The sequence below is a fragment of the Sturnira hondurensis genome, unplaced genomic scaffold (assembly GCF_014824575.4).
Source record: "Sturnira hondurensis isolate 20B ecotype Veracruz unplaced genomic scaffold, ASM1482457v3 Scaffold0010128, whole genome shotgun sequence".
Lineage (NCBI taxonomy): Eukaryota > Metazoa > Chordata > Mammalia > Chiroptera > Phyllostomidae > Sturnira > Sturnira hondurensis.
The window spans coordinates 11,124,103-11,146,634 of record NW_028082759.1 but is presented as its reverse complement, the minus strand read 5'-3'; the positions used below and the strand labels follow the sequence as shown (position 1 = coordinate 11,146,634).

Here is a 22,532-nt window from a genome sequence, read left to right as displayed (position 1 = left end):
CCACAGGTAACCCGAAGCCTGCACCTCGAGCCCCCACCGCCCGCGCGGGCGGGGCAGGGCAGTTTCTCAGCGAGGAGTCCCCCCTACACAAGAGGGCGCTGTCGCTGCTGCAGCTGGGGGAGTGCCTTCCTGTTGTCGCGATATTCTTGAGGAGGGAGAAACGCAGGTCAAAGGTCACATCGATGGCGAGTTCCGCCCCGTACGCGTAAGTTCTCGCGCGAGTTCCACTTCCGCCCTTTTGGCTCTCCGAGCAGCACCATGGCGGTGGGCAAGAACAAGCGCCTGACGAAAGGTGGCAAAAAGGGAGCAAAGAAGAAAGTGTAAGTGGCGACTGTCCCGGCTCTCCGCTTCTTGGGGTCCTGTTAGGATCGGCGGGATGGCCGTGGGTCTTGGTGTGGGCCGGATGGTGAGGATGCCAGTCGGATTGAACTGGTCGTGCCGGGTTGGTAAACCCCGAACTGCGCTCTGCCGGATCTGGGTGCTGCGTCGCAGTGGGCCGGCTGTCTTCCCCTTGGCCTTTGGGGCCTGTGCGCACCGCTTTGTGCTGGGTAGCTGTCGCGAGTCGGCGGTGGCGTGTTGTGTATTGGGGGCCCACGGGCTTTTTAAATGCCGCCGATAATGGGTTTCAAAGCTGGAGTTGGGGAAGGCACTCTTGTCCACCCGGAACCCCGCACCGCCCCTCTGCTTGGGCCGGGGAGCTCCAAGTAGGCTCGTGTGAAGAAGCCCTGTAAAAGCCTGGGTTCCCAGGCCGTGCCCTCCTGTACCAGGAAAGTTCAAGAGACCTGCATGTTATTGGGAGGCAGTGCTGCCTGAGTGGTGGGGAGTCCGCACGTCTGTGGCTTAACTGTGAGATGGACACTGCGGGAAGAGCTGGAGCTACATACGTGCCCTTGAGAGGTCTGCTTGCCAGTTAGCCTGGTAAAGTCATTAGAATGAGGCAAGTGAAAAAGATTATGTGATCTGCGATAAAAGTGAACCTTTTTTTTTAATCCAGGGTTGATCCATTTTCTAAAAAAGATTGGTATGATGTGAAAGCACCAGCTATGTTCAACATAAGAAATATTGGAAAAACATTAGTCACGAGAACCCAAGGAACCAGTGAGTACCCTATTATTCTTGGTTTGTGTATATTTTAAATGGAGGCTGTATGTATCTTGGTATACTGTTGGCCCTGTGGCAGGAGAAAGGAAATGTCAGCTCTTCGTTGCAGCTCTGGCCCCTCTGGTGCTTGTTTTGGGGACCCTGGTGGAAGCAAGGTGGCACTTTAACATTCTAAGCTCAACTTCATGCATGAACAGTTATCTTTGTTGGCTTGACTTTACTCGTGTGGTTCCTTATGTTAATGAGACAACTGATTTCTTGTTTTGTAGAAATCGCATCGGATGGTCTGAAGGGCCGTGTATTTGAAGTGAGTCTAGCTGATCTGCAGAATGATGAAGTTGCATTTAGAAAATTCAAGCTAATTACTGAGGATGTCCAGGGCAAAAACTGCCTGACTAATTTCCATGGCATGGATCTTACCCGTGACAAAATGTGCTCCATGGTCAAAAAATGGCAGGTGAGAATGAAAGCTCTTAGCGTCATGGTGCTATGGCGTGCATGGTCAAAGTGATGTCCCATCAGGGTGTAATGTCAGCAAGGGGCATGTCATACAGTTCAGGTTTAGGTAATCATTTTAAAACCTTGATGTGTTCTTGATAACTATTGAGTTCTTACACTGGAATTGACCATTGAACTTGAGCAATAACGGAACAAACCATGATCCTCCTGTTTATTTAAATTGAGTTGAAAATTTATCACTGGCTTAGTTCTATTGCAAAGATCAGTGGCTGATTGAAAAACATCTAGGCTCAGGTTTGTAATTTTGCTTGTCTTCAGACTCTTGGACCTCAGAAGCTGGTGGATTTTTTTTATTATTTATATTTTTGCTAATGGATTTTAAACTGAACAGGTGGTTTGGGCTGGTCTTAATTACCTCTGGCAATATAGAGTAATATATAGAACATAAGAGTAGCAGAACTTCTGATGTAAAGTGGAAGTCTCGACTTCTGTTTCCTAATTGTATTCTCTTTGGCAAGAAACTTCAAGCTTGCTAAGCTATGATTTCTTTGTCTTTAAAAAATGTGGGTAAGAGTGTCATCTCATGGAGTTGGGATGAAATCCATGTTTAGCACAGAGCTTGACACAGAAAGCATCTAGTAAACAGATGTAGGAAATAATTGTGTTCGGATGTGTCTGGCTAACCATCCAGTCTTACGATACTTTGTATGTGGGAGTGGGTGATGACAATGTGGGAGTTCAAATGATACATACTGATTATATAATTTTATTTATTTCTGACATTCCCCTAAGGTTCTGTTGTTGCATTTCTGGGAATATTTTAAAGTCCTTTTCTATAATTATACTCATTTTTTGAAGCGAGATATAAAACTTATAAAATGCATAGGAGGAAATTCAGTTTTTATTGCTACCTAAGAGTGTTTTGTGTGTTTTGGCTGTGAAATTGAATATTTGTCAGCACGGCCTTAGTTGCAACATAAATGACACTTAAAAGCATATGTATTCAGTGATAACATTTCAACCTATTCAAAACACTTTTTATTAAAAGATGGAATAAGTGTTGACATCCTTAGTGTAGTCTCCTAGAACCTATTTTCTTGTGTTGCTGATTGAGGGGGGGAATGTTAAAGGGTTGTCACGTATTTGTAAAAAGTTGGGGGTGGGCGCTATTGCCAGTGATGGTGGGGATAGAGGGGAGGAGGGAGGATTGTTGAGAGGACTTCTTTGATCGGATGTGAAGGATAGTAAGAATTTGATAATGTAATTCGTATTATACTTTATGCATGGTGAATACTTGACCTTCCCCTTTTTTATATTACAATTTGAGGGATAAAAATTGATTATTATGCCCTGGCTGGTGTGGTTCAGTGGATTGAGTGCGGGCCTGCGAACCATAGGATTGCGGTTCGATCTTCATTCGGGGCACATGCCTGGGTTGAGGCCAGTTTCCAGCGGGGGACGCATGAGAGGCAACCATACATTGATATTTCTGTCCCTCTCTTCTTCCCTTCCCCTCTAAAGATAAATAAAATTATTTAAAAAATTGATAGTATTAAAACCTGTTATACCTGCCCTGGCTGGGTGACTCAGTTGGTTGCCTCTGTATTCCAAAAGGTTGCAGGTTCGATTCCTGGTCAGGTCATGTACAGATCAGATGTCTGTCAGTCTCCCCCTCTCCCTCAAATCAGTCAAAAAGAGAAAAACCCTTGGATGAGGATTTTAAAAGAAACCCTGGTATAATAACTGATAGTATCTTTTTTTTCCCCCTCTACTAGACTATGATTGAAGCTCATGTTGATGTTAAGACTACCGATGGGTATTTGCTTCGTTTATTCTGTGTTGGTTTTACTAAAAAACGCAACAATCAGATTCGGAAGACCTCTTATGCTCAGCACCAGCAGGTCCGCCAAATCCGGAAGAAAATGATGGAAATCATGACCCGAGAGGTGCAGACAAATGACTTGAAAGAAGTGGTCAATAAATTGTAAGCCTTTCTTTTCTCTGTCACCACACAACCCCAAATCTGATTTACCCTCAGGTGAGGGAGAGCATCTAAGATAAGGTGGAATCAGACCTGTGTTTAAATTCTGTCTGTGAAACCATCTAGCTACCTTTCTTGAAATGAAAGCATGCTAATGGCTGAGTAAATTGAATTTGGTTTTTGTGCTTGTTTGGGTGAAATTATCTCTTGGCAGTGAGGCTGAATAGAAAAACCCTCCACAATCGGTAATGCATGGGAATAAGTGATGACAAAATGTTTCGGTCCCAAATGATGTCCAGTGATAAAATTTAACATTTTTCTGATGTTCCCATGCAGCTGACTAAGAGGGTGTAATGGAAAAGGCAGAAGGCTCAGATATAACTCTGCTCTATAACCAACTGTGCATTTCACATCATTTCACCTTCACCTATAAAGGGACAGTAGTAGGCTAAGGTACTTGAGGAGTTAGTGGATTAAAGGGGAGTTTTCTGTGTACATTTACGCTAATTTATTGTTACTGGTTTGCAGGATCCCAGATAGCATTGGGAAAGACATAGAAAAGGCTTGCCAATCTATTTATCCACTTCATGATGTCTTTGTTAGAAAAGTCAAAATGCTGAAGAAGCCCAAGTTTGAATGTAAGTAAAAAAAAAAAACACTGGATTCTGGTGGCAGGGGGTGTGTATTTCCTGTCAAGCTTACACAGTATTGAAGGACCATTGTTCAAGATACGGTACACCATAACTAACAGAATTTTATTCTTCTTTTAGTGGGAAAACTCATGGAGCTTCATGGTGAAGGTAGCAGTTCTGGAAAAGCTACTGGGGATGAGACAGGTGCTAAAGTTGAACGAGCTGATGGATATGAGCCCCCAGTCCAAGAATCTGTTTAAATTCAGACATTTAATGGTGGCAAATAAAAAGGCCTATTTGTGATATTTTATCTCTAATCATTCTTTTGAAACAATCTTATAGGTTGGTGAATGACATGCTCTGAATTGATAGCAACATGAACTTTTCTGTTCTGGATTTTATCTCTTGTTCTATAAAGCTGAGAAAGGGTAGTGATTATTTTAAGCTATACTGATCTGGAGGTGTTAAGAGATGGCTAATAAAAAGAAATCTCTTTTTTTTAATTATTTATTTATCTATCTTTAGAGGGGAAGGAGAGAGGGAGAGAATATCAATGTGTGGTCGCCTCTCGTGTGTCCTCTGCTGGGAACTGCCTGCAACCCAGGCATGTGCCCGGGAATTAAACCTCTATCCTTTGGTTTGCAGGCCCGCACTCAATCCACTGAGCTACACCAGCCAGAGCAGGAAATCCTTTTTTAACATGGCTTAATGTTTTGCTGGTTTTTAAGCCATTTGGAAGGCTTGTTGAAATGTTGCAGGCGGTACCTCCAGAGTTTCTGAAGTTGAATGTGATGCTGATGCCCAGGGACCCTAGTCTGAGAACTACTGTGGTAGACTGACTAATGGGAAGAGCCCATGGCTTCTAGTTTTTTGTTTTTAAATACAAGTGCTCTTTCCTGTAGCTGTGAAGTGCCCCACTGTGCATCTGCACTGTGAAGCTGAACTTGGCTATAGAAGCTGGTTTCTTGTCTTAATAGACAGGCAGTTAATGCAGCCCAATACCCAGTATTCACTCTTCCACCCAGTCTGTTCCTGCACCCTTCCCCTCTTCAACCCTTTCTTGCTTGCACTCTGCTGATTCCCATTCCTTTCGCCCTACCATCTGTGCAAGGGTTCACATTTTCTGCCTTGTCATTAAGTGATAGGACATCTTTGAACACAGGACTTCCCTTTCTTATACCTAATTCAGCTAGTGGCTCCAGCATTTCTTACCTACCTCAAACCCCTTGCAGCAAAGTTGAGAGTTGAACACACTGTATTTACCTTCTTGAATCTGCTGCAGTTGTGGTTCCCCTTTCCCATGTCCACAGCCCACTAAGGAGGCTATTGCTGTCAGGATTACAGTTGGCGTTTGTTGCTAAGTCCAATGGTTCTGTTCTTGGGCTTCATTTTACTTGACCTGTATTTGTGACATTTGATTGTTGATATCCTCCTTTTTCTTAACTGTCCTTCAAAGTCCCACAGATGTTTCCTCCCACATCACTGGTTATTTGCTAGTTTATCCCGAGACCTTGGTGTTGGGGAGCCTTGGTGTAGGCTCAGTCCTTGGCCATTACCAGTACTCCCCAGAAAGTGACCTGTGCCCTTTTTAGGTAATTTGTCTGTATGTGGGGGAAAACGGGTCATGAGATGCCTCCATTTCAGACAGGCTTTGGGTCCATCTATTGCCTGTAATTATTGACAGGAACACCAAGGATTAGCAGATCATTTTAAACACAGGCTGTGATGACTAACAGTCTGCTCTTGGAATACATCAGGGTGGTGCAGACCTAGTGCAGCCCTGACCCCTTGGCTTACTCAGTGCCGGAACCTGGAGAGAATGATTGAGGTCAGCGTCACAGGGTGGCCTCATCTACTGAGCCCTATGGATAATGGCCTTCATTATGAGGTTCTAACCTCCTGGGTTAATCAGTGCCTGAGGGAGGACCATATTCCTGTAAAAATTCTAGTTTGTCCAAGAATGGGTCATGCAGAATGAATTTTGAGGCAATCAGCTGTGGATCCTGAGTGCCCCTAGCTGCTTTTGGGTGTGCCATGAAGATGATTCTCTGCTCTTCATCTGGGCCATTTCTCAGGGTTGTGTTTGTGTTCTGGGAAACCTTGAGGGATGAGGTAATGGATCCCCCAGAAAAAGAGCAGGCTTGCTTCCACTTAAGTGTCCTGCTGTGTAATACAACCCACTGCATAATGGGCCCTTTGCATCACCATGTGGGACTCTAAGGGAGGAGGGATGGGAAACAAATGAGCATGAAGCTCTGACCATTGGCTTTGCAGTAAGAGTCCTGCCTGTGTCCACTGAAACTGGCAGGCTAACTTTTCAGCTAAATTGGGTAAAATGTCTATAAATGGCACTCTCTGGCACTCCCTTCTTAATTGTTTTGAAGCAGTATTTCAACATGTATCTCTAAAATGATTTCTTTAGTGATCATTAACACCTCCAAACTTCTAATTCATATAATTCCAGTCACACCACTTAATGGGTAATTCTCAACTGGATATAATGTAATAGGCAGTAAATGTGTGAAAACTAGGAAGGGTAGTTAATATTTGCTAAGACCATGAAGTGAATTTTAGAAATAACTGCAGGTGTCATTAGCTCTTAGTCTGCAGTACTATAATTGTTTTGTGTCAAAATACAACCTCAGTGGCTGAAACTGATAATACAAATAGACGGGAAAACTGTTCGTTCACAAGGCTGTGGAGTAACTAAAACTCTCAATAGTGGAGAGTAAAACGGTACAACCATTTTGGAAGACAGGTGGCTTTTTTTTTTTTAACGAGACATCAGAACTGTCTTTTTTTTTTTTTAAGATTTTATTTATTTATCTTTAGAGAGGAAGGGAAGAGGAGAAGGAGAGAAATATCAATGTATGGTTGCCTTTCATGAGTCCCCTGCTGGGAACTGGCCTGCAACCCAGGCATGTGCCCTGACTGGGAATCAAACCACGATCGTGTGCTTCACAGGCCTGTGCTCAATCCACTGAGCTACACCAGCCAGGGCTGGCTTTTTTTCTTTTTAAATCACATACTTTATCACTTAATTCTAGGATTTCTATATATTAAATTCTATATGCACAAAGACTTGTTTAAGAATGTTCATACCAGTCAGTAATAGTTCAGTAAAACCGGAAAAAGACTTCACACTGGCTTTATTCTTAGTGGCTAAAAACTGGGTAAGACCCCAAAAGACAACAGATAAATTAGTCCTGGCCCAAGGAGCTCATTTAGAGCATGGTCCTGATAGGCCAAGGTTGGTCAACCCCAGTCAGGGCACATACAAGCAGCAACCAATGAATGCATAAAATAAGTGGAACAACAAATCAAAGACTTTCTCTCCCTCTAAAATCAAATACAATGAACAAGTTGTGGTATTTTTGTATGATGAAGTACCACTGAGTAATAAAGGGAATAAATAATAAATATATAATTTGGATAAATCTCAAATTATATTTGAGCAAGGAAAGAGCAGATACTACATTGTTTTTAAGAAGTTCCTAAACAGATAAAATGAATCTATGGTGCTAGAAAGCAGAACAGTGATTGCTCTGCAGGGGGTGGGGTAGGAGAAGAGGACGTAACACTGCAGAGATGCGCGCAGTTTTCTAGGGTGATGCAAATGTTCTCTGTTTACTGATTATATAACTACAGACTATTCTCAAAACTCAGAATTGTGTACTTAGTTACCGGCATTTTATGCAAGTCATTCCCCAATTTTAAAAAAAAAATGTGGGTCTGGCCAGCTAGGTTATCGACTTGCTGCATCTTTGTTTCTCTCCTAATCAGGGATATGCTTTCCACATGATGAACTTGCCCCTTCATACCTATCCAAGTCTGGACCAAACCTAGATACACTTTTTCTGTTGTGGGCTTCCTTGTTTTCATGGGATTCAGGACCTGGGCTCTGCAGATAGTTTTGCATGGTGGTCTGGGCATCACACGGCCAAATCTGAATATGATGTCCAGTGTTCCAGAGGTCAGGGTCAGTATTAGTGCCATCTATGGTCTGATGATAGTGATCCTCATTGCCAAATCCTAAAAAAGAAAATCTCACTTTCTGAAGGTCGAGTGATTTGGCTGCTGGCTTTGTGGGGAACATCAGTGTGCAGCTCTCTGCTCAGCAGGGATCCTGATTCTCATCTTCCCTGAGGTACTCAGCTACGGTTTCATCATTACCCTTATTCTCTTCATAAAGCAGTCCCTCCCTGTGTCCATCAAATACAGGGTCCAGGGTCCAAATACAAACAATGCCCCTCTTTTATTACAACATGATAAGCATGTAGTTCTGGAGCATAACAATGTCATACTCAAGCACTCCATATGACATTTTAGGTGAAATGTTCAAATTAAAACTATAAATTTTTACCCGCATATTATTACCCTACCAACCACACTCAGGCAGGCATTACTTCCACTGGACCCTGTAGCCCATGATCCAGAGGCCAGCCATTCCCATCTACCAGGAACAGCCCAACAAACCTGCGTAGGTTTGGTAATTAGTCTTACAGACACACAGTGTCTTAGTGTCCTATTTTCTTTTGCTCTCCGACCCTGACTCCAACTTCCTTATTGCAGTGAAAAACTGCAGGTCTTCTCATAAGCCCAACAAGGCCCCTCGGACCAGCAGAGATGCAGACCTCTGCCTGCACCCCCACACTCATCTTCCCTCCAGTGCTCTGTATATACGGGTGAATTGGATAATATTTTCAATCACTGTATTTTTAATAGCTTTAATATTTTGTATGTTTAAAGAGAAGACAACACTGTCTCCCTAGAACAGTTTCAGGTATAGTCCTGTGCTGTAGGATTAGCCACAAGCTCTGAGGCTCTGAGGAAGTAACAACTCTGCTCTTCAGCTGTCAGCCAACTGGGGGCCAGGGGAGCAATGTGGTGGGCATGAGTGATCCCTTGAGGCAGGGCTCTATCCAATAAAAAACTTGGATATGACTGGAGAAATAATGTAGTTGTTTCTTTCATTTTAATTATAAAGAAGAACTAAATATGGGCCAATATTTTGGTATGAAGATTGCCAGTTAATTTCTGTTAAAACAGGATAGACAACTGGTAGATAATTGCCCTTTCTGAATTACGAATTTGAACATTTATCCTGATAATTTTTCAGAGTTATTGCCTAGTTTGCAGAATTTAAAGATAAACAGTCCATGGTGAGCATGTAATTATGGTTCATTTTTTAAAACCCAGAATGTGTCCCAGACTCAAATAAAAATTCATTAGCTTAACAGTGCCTGAGCTAATCTACTACACTCCAAAATGCTAGCAGTGTTTTGTGCTGCAGGTGTATCCAAACCTAGGTTTAGGATTGCTCCGCCATTACCAAGAGCAGAGCCCTACAGACACACCTTCTCAGGATCTGATGTTCCAAGAATTCAAATGTTCCCTATTAAACAGAAAAAGAAATCCCTATTAATGGATCAGTTCATATTTGAGTTTCTGGGTAACATCAATATAAACTGTCTACAAAAAGCTGAGAAGCTAAGCAGGTTTGTTCTTGGAAGTTCAAGGCTTTAATTTACTCATTGTAACTTGTTCTATTTCTATCATATGTTAAGAAGTTACAACTTATACAGGCCAATAAAACAGATCAAGTATACTTGTTTAACTGCTAAAGAGCACTGTACCACTTCAGCACAACAAATGGAAAAATTACTGAATTGGGAATCAGTAGAACTAGGTTTTGATTTAGGTTCTGCCATACCTGTATGGCCTTAGGCAAATCATTTAACTCCTGCAGGTCAAGCTATGGTCTGCAGACTCCTCTGTGGCATAACAGGATGAACTTGCCATTAGGTGAGAGGCCCCTAGATGGTGCTGTTGTCCTGAGATAGGCTTTGTTTTGGGTTCCACTCCCCCCCTCTATAACTACATTGAGGTAAAAAAGCTTAGGTTTGAAAATGATTTCCTATTAGTTCTGGAAAAATTCACTGTTAAGAGTTCACTCAATGGCATTCAAAATGGCACTGAATTATGAGTCATGTGTATGGCCCATATGCATTTGACATTAATTAAAAGGAATAAACCATTAATGATTATAACAAATATCTTCTTATAATATGTCCATATATTCATCAGTATTTCCCTAGGTATATTTACCTAAACTTAAGAAACTGAATAAAAACTAAACAATTATTGTTAAGAATATCTGTATTAAAAACCCTTTGGAAAAAGGATATATATATTATAAATACCAGTTTTAACAACACATTTTGATAAATGCACTGATACATCATTTGGAATGTTTCAGCCTGTATTCAAAACATGTGTTTTCCATGAGCACAATGAAAGATTTATTATGTTATCCCTCCAGCCATGTAAACATGGTCATCTTTTAATGAAATCTTGCTGTTTTTTAGTGTTCAAAGGGGGTAATCAAAAGGCTAAGAATAATATATTGACTTAATCTAGTTTCAACTAAAAGAAAAAAAAGGGTTAAGAGATTCTACTTTGAGAAGGTTTGGATGAATACCAGGTTTTCTCCTAAAACTCCTGAAAAGAAAAACAATATATTCCAATTTTTTCCCTATAAAATTCACAGACTCTAAAAATTATGCTCAATCAACACATAAAACAGGATCGTTCCTATGAAAACCTATACCGAGCTACATTTTGTCTTCTTATCAGCTGAGTAGGTAATAAATGACAAGCAAAAAATGTAGCATGATAAATTGAAATGACATAAAAACTACAAATTCTGTTTCAATAAAGACTTTTGTCAACATATTAAAGAGGAAAGATATTAGACCTCAGTGGACCCAAGACTTCTATATGTAAGTCATCCATCCATCCATGCAACCAACCTTTACTGAGGCTGTACGGAGCAAAGGGCTGGAGTTATAAAGAGAAGATACCATTTCCATCCTCAAAAAATTCAGTCTGGTATGAGAAAAGGACTGAAAAGTTCAGTTTATTATAATGTCAAATAGATGTACAACTATTGCACTTATCATTCAGACAGAAGGCTAAAATTTAAGAGGATATTTTTCTCCAATAAAGCTAAGTTTTCATGATCTTTAATATGTTAAGATTACACAGGCAAAGAAATATACATCATGTCCTATTCCAGACACACACCCTACACTTCCTATCATATGACTTGCCGCAAATGGGAATTTAATTGGGATAGGGCTTTAAGTCATCCATTTCTTATGAAATTGAGTAAAATCTGACAAGAGTTTTCTTTATATTGTCTTCTTTACCGAAAACCTACAGGAAAAACAGCCTTGTTATCAATTCTAACCATATAGCTGGGAGATGACCTTGAACCAAAGATAAAGTTTTAAAAAAAGAAGCAAATAATCCCCCACACTCATATCCACATTGTCCGCCTACCTTTTGGACAATGAGAAACAGAAATACTAAAAAGTGGCCCAGTTTATGAAACTCTTCTGAAAAATAGAAGAAAGTCATGAACATTGCTGGGAAAATGTTGTACATTTCCAGTGAAATTCTGTTCCATTGATCTGTTTGGAAGATTGTCTTCAACCTATTTGGCTTTAGCCCATAAACTGTAATTGATTTAGTCCTAAAAGAACCACTTTTTTTTAATGCCTGGCATGTATAACAATGGATACAGTAGGAAAGTGTTTTTTTTAAATTTAATATAGGGATGAGCTGGGGAAAAAAATCAAAAGAATATTAGCCTTCAGTGTTCTCAAACTGTTTTTCATTCTGATCATATTGGGAAGAAATGAGCTGTGGGGGCTTGGCACTGTTTTCCATCTTAACAGTCGCTCTGTGTTCTGAGACATATGTGATTCATAATGTACCACTATAACAAGACACAGCTTTTCTGTTTACTGGGGTAACACAAAGAAAATGAATTTTTCTTTGGGTACCAGTAATTGTCAAAAGAATGATTGCAGAATCAGAAAATGTGCTATATAACAACTCTGCTAACACAAAGTATAAATGGAAGAAAGAAGTAAGTAGGGCAGGTACGTAGAAGGGTTAGTCATATTAGCAAGGTATCTCGGGACGGTTTTGGCTCTTTTGACTAAGATGCATCGAATTTTAACCCCCTTGAAATCCTTGGACAAAGGGGAAACACTTTAGCACAAGTAGCATTGGGTGAACATGAGCTGACTCACCGAGTTCTTACAAAGGCTCCAAGTAGTGAATAAACTACCTGCTCCTGAAACAAGGATTTGCCCTGGTAAATAAGGATAATGCACTCAAGCTATTAGAATCAATTTGAATATCAGAAATGAAATGTATCAAATGTCCTGTTTTTAAATGAAAGTAAAAAAACAAAGAAGCACGGTTAATTGACTCTTGCTGATGAAAACAGATGTCCAAACGCAACTTTTGCTTGTAAGCCTCCCTGTGCGGTATGTCACCAGCACTTTCCTGGAGAAGTGCTCGTCTGCCTTGCTAATCTTGATGTTTTCCTCGGTAGAACACTTTCTCGTGGGTTTTCACATGCATGGTTCTACTGTGAGTGAAAGCTATCTACAAAATCTAGACATTCTCTGCTTTCAGAAAATTCTACTGTACCATATACAGCATAGATATTTCTTTCCGTTTAAAAAAATAGTGCAAAAACAAAAAAAGACAACAAAACACCATATCTGATAGTCAAAGTGATAGTTCAAGTGAGTTCTTATGCTAAGGAACACAGTCAAGCTTCGCCTTTAGCTGACTTGTAAAACCTGAACGTAGTTTTTGGGAAATATTCCAGATTTTCCCATGAGTTCTCCACTCATCCAGTCATCATCTACAGATTCCAGCTCTGTTATTATATCTCCAGCCTGTAAGAAGCCAGAATTGGAAATAATTATTAGTTTCTGTTGAGTGTAAACATGGTGGGCAGCCCATCTGGAGAGGCCTGTATAGTCTTCTCTTTGTTTAACTCGTTGACCATGCTTTGTGGAGAGGATCACATGATACACCCCAAAGATAACCTGCACCCAGCGATGCCATTTTTGTTGCCAGTGTCAGCCTTGTTGCACTTTTATTTTCCTGCTTGTATTGTGTGCCCCCCAATTCACTTCTAATGTAAATTCTTCTTAAAAAATAATGCTGGCTATCATATATATGTGTGTATATATACATAAATAATGCCAGCTATCATATATATTTAAGTATGTGTGTACGTATATATACACACACATGCACACAGTCCCCCCACCCCACTACCCCATCTCACAACAATTTCTTGAGCACCCGCCATGTCCCAGACTCTTGTTCTGGGCATTAGGAACACAGCAGTGACTGAAGGACCCATTCTGGGGTGGGGAGACAAAAAACAAACTGGCAGAGGAGGAAAGTGTGGGCTTGGTGGCCATCTCATTAGGGCAGTCGAGGAAGGCCACACTGAAAGTGACATTTAAGCAAAGACCTGGAGATAAGTGAGCCACGTGCTTACTCTATGCCTTCTCCTACTTTATAAGAATTAACTCATGTAAACAACACTGCAGTCCCCAAAGTAGATGCTATTATTATCCCCATTTTAGAGAGGTATTTGTATAGATTTCCTTACTTTAAAGAAAAGGAAATTTAAGCTCAGAGAGATTAAATAATTTGCTCAGAGCTGCATGTGTAGCAGTGTGCAGAGACAGGATCCAAACCCAGTGTGATTTCTGGGCCCATGTTGCCAACCATCAGAGCACACGGCCATCACACGTTCTAGCAGACCTCTTCAGTGAGAAAGGCTTTTACTGCCTTTTCGTAATACCTTGAGCATTTTGTACTGCACATTTAGTCTTCCACATAATGGTATTCTCCACCATTTGCTTTATTCCATCCTCCCTGGCCTCAATATCAAATCTGCATTCTTTCCTGTCTGAAAGAGCTTCCCCCCCCGACTCAGAACACACTGGTTTATCCTCATCGGGACAGTACAAGGGACTGTGTATCTATTCATGTGTGAATTATAACTGCCTAACAGATGACATGACTTTTGAAATTATCTCCTGGAACTATTTTGTTTTTTATTGTTTCTAACTATTTCTCAGAATCTGGGTCTAAGATTCTATAATGGTCCAAAACTACCCTGGCTACTTTAAAAAATATCTTTATCAGGCTGAATGGATTTATTTTAGCCCTGGTACACAGCCTTCTGGAAAAATGGTTTGATTTAAGGCTTTTCTTTATAAAAAATGAGCAAGAAAAATGCTCACCGTCGAATGTCATGAATTTACTCTGCTAAAATCTGTAAAACTTCTGGCTATTCAAAGTTTCTGTTATAAATTAAGTTCCTTCTGGTTCCTAAATTATAGCATAATGGCTGACTGAATGATTTCCCTTAGCTCTGTTCCATACGTACATGGTATATCAGTTTTCTGAGGGCTAGAACAATAAAAAAAAAAGTTTTATTTACTAATATTCTATGGGTATTTAATAAAATATTAATGATCAGCAATACTGAAGGCAGTAAAGAACCTATTACCTAAAAGCCCTAGAACTATATCTTGCTCACAGTCATTTGTAAAATGATAACCACCTAATTTTCTAAAAGATACTGCGAATTGCTATTTATAAGTAACACTCTACATAAAAATAAAAAGAATAAAATATGAGCTACTGACTGTAAAGACTAAAAAGGACTGGTGCAACAGTTTCCAAACACCTGGATTTTAAGAACCAAGAAATTTTAGAAAAAAAGGAAGGAAGGAGAGGGAGAGAGGGAGGGGAGGAAGGAAGAAAGAAAGAGATACAGGATTACCAACTTACAATTTTGCATAGAAAATATCTATCATTTACTAACAGCATTTTGTAATAGAAATGACATTTTAATATGAAAAAGGTGAGAGAAATTCTTGGAAGAAAGGGAAAGCCCATCACAAAAGAGGAAAGTTAGCAGCCTTGTAACTGGCATTATTTCAGCATGCCCCTCGGACCCCGTGCCTGCCCAGCCTGCACACACCCAGTATTGATTGCCCTGGCTTCCTTATTTTGTTGGAGACGGGCAGAAGCCTTGTTTGGGCTCCCACTGTTTTAAGACTCGTCTTGTCCAATCACTCCTTGATGCTTTCATTCTTCCTATGGCACCTTGGCTCTGACTGAGCATGTCCAAAGATGGGGAATTTACCGCTGTCTGACACAGGCTCTTCTGAGAGCAATGACAACCAAACCTACCTTCCTTGCTCTGGCCCAGTCCCAAAGTACTACCAAGGGGGATTTCTTCTGACTACGGTCCAACTATGGACTGGGGAAACAGGATCACGAAAATATTTTGTTTTTACTGAAAAAAAAAAAAAAAAGAAGGGCACTTCTTTGATGAAGATAGATTAAGCAGCTTCAACTTTAGGGATGACTTCCCAGTCAGTGTTTTTCTGAACAAGACGTCAGCATCTTATGAGGCCCTCTGCAGTAGGTACCAACTGATTTCTCCACTGATTTCGCAGACATGACAACAGCAAGCTACAAGGACCATGTGGAAAATCACCCTTCACTATAGTGGGCTGCAAGCGAAAACTCCAATATTACTGAGATCTNAAGATAGATTAAGCAGCTTCAACTTTGGGGATGACTTCCCAGTCAGTGTTTTTCTGAACAAGACTTCAGCATCTTATGAGGCCCTCTGCAGTAGGTACCAACTGATTTCTCCACTGATTTCGCAGACATGACAACAGCAAGCTACAAGGACCATGTGGAAAATCACCCTTCACTATAGTGGGCTGCAAGCGAAAACTCCAATATTACTGAGATCTGATGTTACAAGGCCTAGGCATTAGGAATTCGTTTGGGGACTGTGGAGCTATCAAATAAGGTTTTCTTTGCGTACCTAAACACCTTGCTGGTAATTTATACCTGCCCTATTCACTGTCTCTAATCTTGTTCTTCAGATTTAGGGTATGGGACCTGTTCATTCCTAGTAAATGGTCAACAGGCCACCTAAATGTTTCACCTTTCAGTGAAAGACATTTCATAATTTATGGCTGCTAAATACAGGTACCAAACACAACCCAAGCAAACCAAAGCCACACTCTTACCTTGAAAGAAAGCTCATCTTCATTCTCCCCATGGAAATCATACAAGGCTTTGACCTTCCTCCCTGCCTTCAGTGCTAACGGAGACATACTTTTTGCCTCAGCTGTGAAAACACACGAAAAAATAGAAAGACACAGAACTGAAACACAAACATCTTATGAAGCCCTCCTGTCATTCCCAGGATAGAATATTCCTTCTTTTTTATTATTTTTCCCATTTAGTTCCTTTATACCCTCCCTATCCCCTCCCAGGACTGAATACTGAATACTGAAATTTGATTAATTTTGAATTTATTTAACTTGCAAAAATATTAAGAATGTTTTCTTAGCAGGAAAAAAATTATAGAAAATATATTTAGTAGACAAAATTGGCCATTACCAAGTGAAGACATTTTTATCTTTTTTCCCTGTAACTCTTAAGAAAGTACACGAGTATAAAGAAGACAGTCTATAAAACTTTATGTATCCACCCTCTGAAATGTAGGCGAACAATTTAAACCGAGCACGGCCAAAGGGAAAAGAAGTATGCATCCGTGTCAAAGCCCCAGGCTCCCGACAGAGGGCGGGAGTCACCTGCTGTTGTAGCCGCACTGGGGCAGGGCCGCACGAAGACGGACGGGAAGATGCCCTCCCTGTCGCGCAGCCTGCCCTTGTACCAGTCGCAGTCCAGATGCTCGAGGACCAGGATCCGGTCTCCCCGCCTGAAGGGTAAGTCCTCACTGGTCTCCGCAGTGAAACTGTAAAGAGCCTCACACCATTCTCCAGGAAGACCGTTATCCTGTCACAAGTCAGAAGCTCAGTAAGAAATGTGAGATTTTATTTGAAATTGATTTCTATAAAGCTTAAAAAGTGGTGGAAAAAAAGCTAAGGGGTCATAAGATTTCAAAGCCCGAAGCCTTCTTAAAGTCACCCAACACTTTATATTGCTATCAATATTCAGAAGTAAAAATTTCCAGTAACTTTGTATCATAAAATATGATCATTTTATGATGTGATACAATTTGTGGGTTTTCTGCTTTTAAGGATATATAATACTTAAGCAAAAACTTTTTTTCTAGTCTTGACCTGTGTGGCTCAGTGGGTTGGGCATCAGTCTGCAAACTGAAAGGTCACCGGTTTGATTCCCAGTCAGGGCACATGCCTGGGTTACGAGTCAGGTCACTGGCTGGGGACATTTGAGAGGCAACCAATCGACTTTTTTCTCACACATTGATGTTTCTTTCCCTGTCCTCTTCCCTGCCTTTCCATCTCTTTAATAAATAAATAAATCTTTAAAAATATATATGTTAAAAAAACTTTTTTCTAATTAGGAACAGTGACATTAGTTATATGTTAAAAATTAGGTAAAAGCATACAGTATTTATGTATAGTATTTATGACACCATGAAAAATTCTAGTAAGGCATATAATTTCCAGTGAAATTCTTCTAAATTCTGAAGGATGAGAATGGGCAGTTGGTCTTTACTTGATTCAGAAGCTATCGATTGCATGACATAGGACTTCATTAACTCACACTTCGAATTTTATAGGCACAGGTAGCTCTAAGGCTGGCAGGATAACCACCCAAGTGTGCTGGGCTAGTGTGACGGATGGCGCCGACAAGAATGCTTTTACCCCAAATGCTTCTACCACAGTAGAGGGAGGCTTTGCCCCGTGAAGAGGCATCTCTGTCGGGATGGGAGCCCTTGGTCAAGAAGCTCAAGCAGAGAGAAGAGAGGGCCTGAGTTCCAGACCCAGTTCCGCCTCTTCCTCGCTGACACTGGGCAGGATGCTTCTTTTCTCAGGGCTTCAGCTTCACCTTAATGTTGCTGTGGGGGTTAAATCAGGACTCACGTAGAACACTTAGCACAGTGCCGGGCACATCCTAAGTTCTCAACAACTGATGACTTATACAACAAAGGAAAAAACATGCAAACAAAACCCCCTCACCTGAGCCCTCTTGCTCCTGCACTACCACAGCCAACCCTGTATCTCTTGGCCCTTATCACTCCCCCAAATGTAGGCGACATGTACGCATTCCCTTTAGGAGCACTTCTGTCACTTTCTTTCCTGTTTGACTTGATCTGTGGGTGGGGATGCAAGAATTGAGAGACACACAGTCCAACTACCAGTGACACTATGGCAAACAATGACCCCATCAGGCCTCCTCACACTTTTTTTTTTTAAGTGAATAATCTGGAACATTTTTCCTATTATTTTTTTAAAGATTTTATTTATTTATCTTTACAGAGGAAAGGAAGGAGGGAAGGAGAGAAACATCAATGTATGGTTGCCTCTCATGCGTCCACCGCTGGGAACCGGGAACTGGCCTGCAACCCAGGCATGTGCCCTAACTGGGAATCGAACCGCGATCGTGTGGTTCGCAGGCCCACGCTCAATCCACTGAGCTACACCAGCCAGGGCAGGCCTCACACTTTTAACACATCGCAAAAAGCACTGGAAGTCACCCACATTCCTATTCCATCTGAACACTTCTGAAGTAAGAAACATTTTAATTGGTTTTATTTGTGCATTCATTGGTTGATTCTCATATGTGCCCTGGCCGGGGATTGAACCCACAATCCTGGCATATTAGGGTGACATTCTAACTAACTGAGCTACCTGGCCAGAGCTAGTATATCAAAATTTTACTCATATTTTCTGTCTCCCATTACAAAAATAGTACAAATGATCCTAAATATTTGGTAAGTTTGGAAATGTATGAAGAAGTGGGAAAAAACCCACTCACCTATAATCTTACCACTTAAGGGGCAACTGGATATTAACAATTTAAATATATTTCTTTCTACTCTTTTTTTTTAAATTTTTTTTATAAAGATAGACTCTTTTTTTTAAAATTTTTATTTATTTATCTTTAGAGGGGAAGGGAAGGAGAGAAATATCAATGTATGGTTGCCTCTTGTGAGTCCCCCACTGGGAACTGGCCCGCAACCCAGGCATGTGCCCTGACTGGGAATCGAACCGCGATTGTGTGGTTCGCAGGCCCGCGCTCAATCCACTGAGCTACACCAGCCAGGGCCTCCTTCTACTCTTTTTTTAAAATATTTTATTTATTTTTAGAGAGAGGGGAAGGGAAGGAGAAAGGGTGGGAGAGAAACATCAATGTGTGGTTGCCTCTCATGTGTCCCCTACTGGGGACCTGGCCTGCAACCCAGGCATGTGCCCTGACTGGGAATTGAACCAGCGACCCCTTGCTTCACAGGATCGTGCTCAATCCACTGAGCTACACCAGCCAGGGCTCCTTCAACTCTTTTAATGCTGTACATTCAATTTCCTGTAACATTTTATTCCCATTACATTTATTTTATAAATCTAGTTTTTCAAGGCCTCAGAAGTTTCTACCAATAGTGATCATATTTAGGTTGTTTTCCATTTTTTTCCCTATTATAATAACATGACTATGTCTATGGCCTAAACCTTTTTTTCTACCCTACTTGTAGGGTAGAAAATAATAATAATCATTTGTACTTTCTTGTTTTTAATACTCATATAATTACTTGTTTAGTGTTGAGTTGTATTGAATCTTTGTTAATTAGATTAAGTTAAACAACATTTTATTGTTGCTTTACAAGGCATTTTGATGACTAGTAAGGTTAAATATTTTTTAATATCAGCCACTCACACTATCTCTTTATCTCTTTTATTTTGCAGTCATGTCTCTTTCCTTGTTTTCTATCAGGGTTTGCATGTCTTTCTAATCTAATTATATGAGCTCTAGATGCAATTATTAACCCTCTAAGTACAGGAATGTACTTAGGTTTACAGTTGTAATACAAGTAAATAATACACTAATTAATTATACAAGAATAAACTCTGTTTTCATGTACTCACAACTGTAAGCCTGTATTTGCTCACCCCTGTATTCATTTCCAACATTTACTATATGAATTGAAAAATGACTTCATAACATTGTCTCTTGATAATTACAATTTTAATATTCCTCCCAGAGCTGAAACCTGGCTTTCATTACAGTTGACTATTTAAGCAGCCTACCTGAGAATATGCTCCAGAATCTTCTTTTCTGATCTTCTGTGGTACCTTTGTGCCTACATTTAAAAAAAAGTTAAAACTTCAGATCAAAAGACCATATAGCATCGGAGAAAAACTGCAGGAGAGACTGAAGAGTCTGGGGCTCAGGACCAGGCTCTTCGCACGCTGGCCACCTAACTCTGACCGGGAACCGCCCTCTCTGGGCCCTTTTCCTTCACTGTAAAGTGGAGGAGGACACAGTTAATTGTACTCTACAGCTCATTTCTGTTCAAAAGTCTATGATTCTGCATCTGCCATTTCTGACATCAAGCTATTGCTAAGGACCTAAGACACCCACACCAGGTCTCCGAGAGATTACCACTGTAATAACTATGTCACACAAGTGACCACTAAAAATACCTTTTATAATAAGGCAATATGGATTACTATGCAGCTGAAGTGTTATATTGTTATTTGGCTTATCTGAATTAGGACAGAACATAATCAAAAAGAATATTCTCTGCACTCACTGAGAACATCTGTACCGGAGGTGGGGCGATCCTCGAGGAGTTCCACGAAGTTCAAGGGGAAGATCCCGGTTCTGTCCCGAAGCTCTCCCCTGGCCCATTCTTCACTCACATACTCTTTAAGAGTAATAACTTCTCCCTCCGAGAAACTTAGCTCATCCTTCTGGTCTCCAATATACTCAAACCGAGCAACACATCTTGGACCTCTGAACAGAGATTACATTCACGGGTTACACAAGAGAGCACTGATTCCAAAGTGCTTTAAAGCCTTCATTCATTCAGTCTTTCAATAAATAGTCTGTGTTTGCTATGAAACAAGGTACACTAGGCATAATTCAAACTTTTCCATGAGAAAAAATAAGCTACATTTCTAAATGACAGGTCTTACTGTTTAGATAGGAACCTGTGTTCACTCAGAAAGGCTAAAGGCAGTGTCGCAGAGACACGCCGAAGTCCCTAAGCTGGTGGTCAGGTTACACTGCTTGGCTCATGATCCCTTTTGCTGCATCACGGAATCTCCCCAGTCATCATGTCTTTGTATTCTTGGAGCGCGGTCAATCCATGGCTCCGCCTGAACCCCGAGTTTTAGGACTGCTAACCCTGAGCACCTCAGGGCAAGGCATCAGACTTATGTGACAGAATGCAATGGCCATCAGCTGGGCAGAGTCAATGCTCCGTATATTTTGAATCAATCATCTCGCTACAGATGAATGGTCTTCAGAACTAGAAGGTTTGAAGAAAACAGACACTCATCATACTATCACACTTAATCTCATGCCTAACACTATTGTTTTAAAAATAATCTTTTTGGNAACTAAGGGGGGCAGAATGGTGGGGGAGGGAGGGTGCGGGTGGAAGGGACTGAAGGGGGGAATAGAACAACTGTAATGGTATAATCAATAAAATATATTTAAAAAAAAAATATAAAAAAAAAAATAAATAAAAATAAAAATAAAAATAATCTTTTTGTCACCTTTAAAAAGCCTTCATTTCTGAGCATTACAATTGAACAATCCTTAAATGAGCTGTAATTTTGACTTAAAAGAAGATAAAGGCAGGCATAAAACTGTGTCTCTGGAAGGCATGATTTAATACCAAACCTTCCATTTGAGGCTTTGGAAAGGAAATTTCAATGGCAACAGGCCAAGGAGATGTAACCACCTAAGAGGAAAGGTTGGTACCGGCTCCAGTGAAACACTGACTTAGGTCGGAATCTAAGACACATTGAAGAACGGACCCACAGCTGTGAAAGCCCACTTCAACTTCGACCCGCTGACACATCAAACACAGCTTAGAAATAGGAGAAAAACTGAGCCTGAAATAGAATTCAACCACTGTGGCATCAGAAGTTTTCTTATTTGTGGTAACCTTTGCATTTATTTTCTAAAGTCCTCTGGGAGCATCTCCTTATGTCTGACCTATTCAAAGACAGGTTTACAGTCTTTGGCAGGTAGTGAATTCTACTACGTTGCTCATTTTACTGGAAGATAAAGTTGCACTGTGGCAGTGTTTTAATCACAGAGGAGTTACAAGGATGCCTAAAAGGAGAGATAAATTCATGAAAAGGTCTTCAGACATAAAGGGAGACCCCTCCAACTTAACTCTTCCTTCGTTTTCTTCTAGTTTCTCTTAAAAACAAAACAATACAAAATGTCCAGCAGTTTTTGTAGGGTTCATATTTTCGGACAAAAGTTCTGAACCTGGCCCTGGCTGGTGTAGCTCAGTGGATTGAGCGGGGGCCTGCGAACCAGATGATTGGGGTTCAATTCCCAGTCAGGGCACATGCTTGGGTTGCAGGCCTGTTCCCTGCAGGGGATGCATGAGAAGCAACCATACATTGATGTTTCCTTCCTCTCTCCTTCCTTTCCCCTCTGAAGATAAATAAATAATATTAAAAAAAAGTTCTGAACCTTCTAAA

The 22,532-nt window shown here is 40.7% G+C and overlaps 2 protein-coding genes and 2 non-coding genes across 11 annotated transcripts in view; 3 read left to right on the top strand and 1 right to left on the bottom strand.

Annotated features, from left to right (window-relative positions):
• The first annotated feature begins 212 nt into the window (after positions 1 to 212).
• On the top strand, positions 213 to 4,478 carry RPS3A (ribosomal protein S3A). Its single transcript, XM_037058419.1, has 6 exons — positions 213 to 320; positions 995 to 1,098; positions 1,371 to 1,558; positions 3,336 to 3,544; positions 4,070 to 4,179; positions 4,312 to 4,478. Exons 1-6 carry the CDS (start codon positions 259 to 261, stop codon positions 4,431 to 4,433), a joined length of 795 nt encoding a protein of 264 aa, XP_036914314.1. The 5' UTR covers positions 213 to 258; the 3' UTR covers positions 4,434 to 4,478.
• On the top strand, positions 2,275 to 2,344 carry LOC118995646 (small nucleolar RNA SNORD73). The gene has a single exon (XR_005068341.1). It is a non-coding gene; the product is annotated as a small nucleolar RNA SNORD73 (small nucleolar RNA).
• On the top strand, positions 3,799 to 3,868 carry LOC118995645 (small nucleolar RNA SNORD73). Its single transcript, XR_005068340.1, has one exon. It is a non-coding gene; the product is annotated as a small nucleolar RNA SNORD73 (small nucleolar RNA).
• Positions 4,479 to 9,875: 5,397 nt separating the features above from the next.
• Positions 9,876 to 22,532, bottom strand: part of SH3D19 (SH3 domain containing 19) — a 150,817-nt gene continuing 138,160 nt past the window's right edge. For all 8 annotated transcript variants that reach the window (XM_037058411.1, XM_037058414.1, XM_037058410.1 and 5 more), the window contains 5 exons: positions 20,618 to 20,820; positions 20,112 to 20,164; positions 16,692 to 16,896; positions 16,122 to 16,222; positions 9,876 to 12,935 (listed from right to left, as the gene is read on the bottom strand). In XM_037058411.1, the coding sequence (XP_036914306.1) occupies positions 12,819 to 12,935; positions 16,122 to 16,222; positions 16,692 to 16,896; positions 20,112 to 20,164; positions 20,618 to 20,820 (679 nt within the window). In that variant the 3' untranslated portion in view covers positions 9,876 to 12,818. The remainder of the gene's footprint in view (positions 12,936 to 16,121; positions 16,223 to 16,691; positions 16,897 to 20,111; positions 20,165 to 20,617; positions 20,821 to 22,532) is intronic.

Coding starts and splice junctions, on each gene's coding strand:
- RPS3A (XM_037058419.1), top strand. CDS start 259: ATGGCGGTGGGCAAGAACAAGCGCCTGACGAAAGGTGGCAAAAAGGGA. Junction 1,559..3,335: donor CCATGGTCAAAAAATGGCAG/GTGAGAATGAAA, acceptor CCCCTCTACTAG/ACTATGATTGAAGCTCATGT. Junction 3,545..4,069: donor AAAGAAGTGGTCAATAAATT/GTAAGCCTTTCT, acceptor ACTGGTTTGCAG/GATCCCAGATAGCATTGGGA.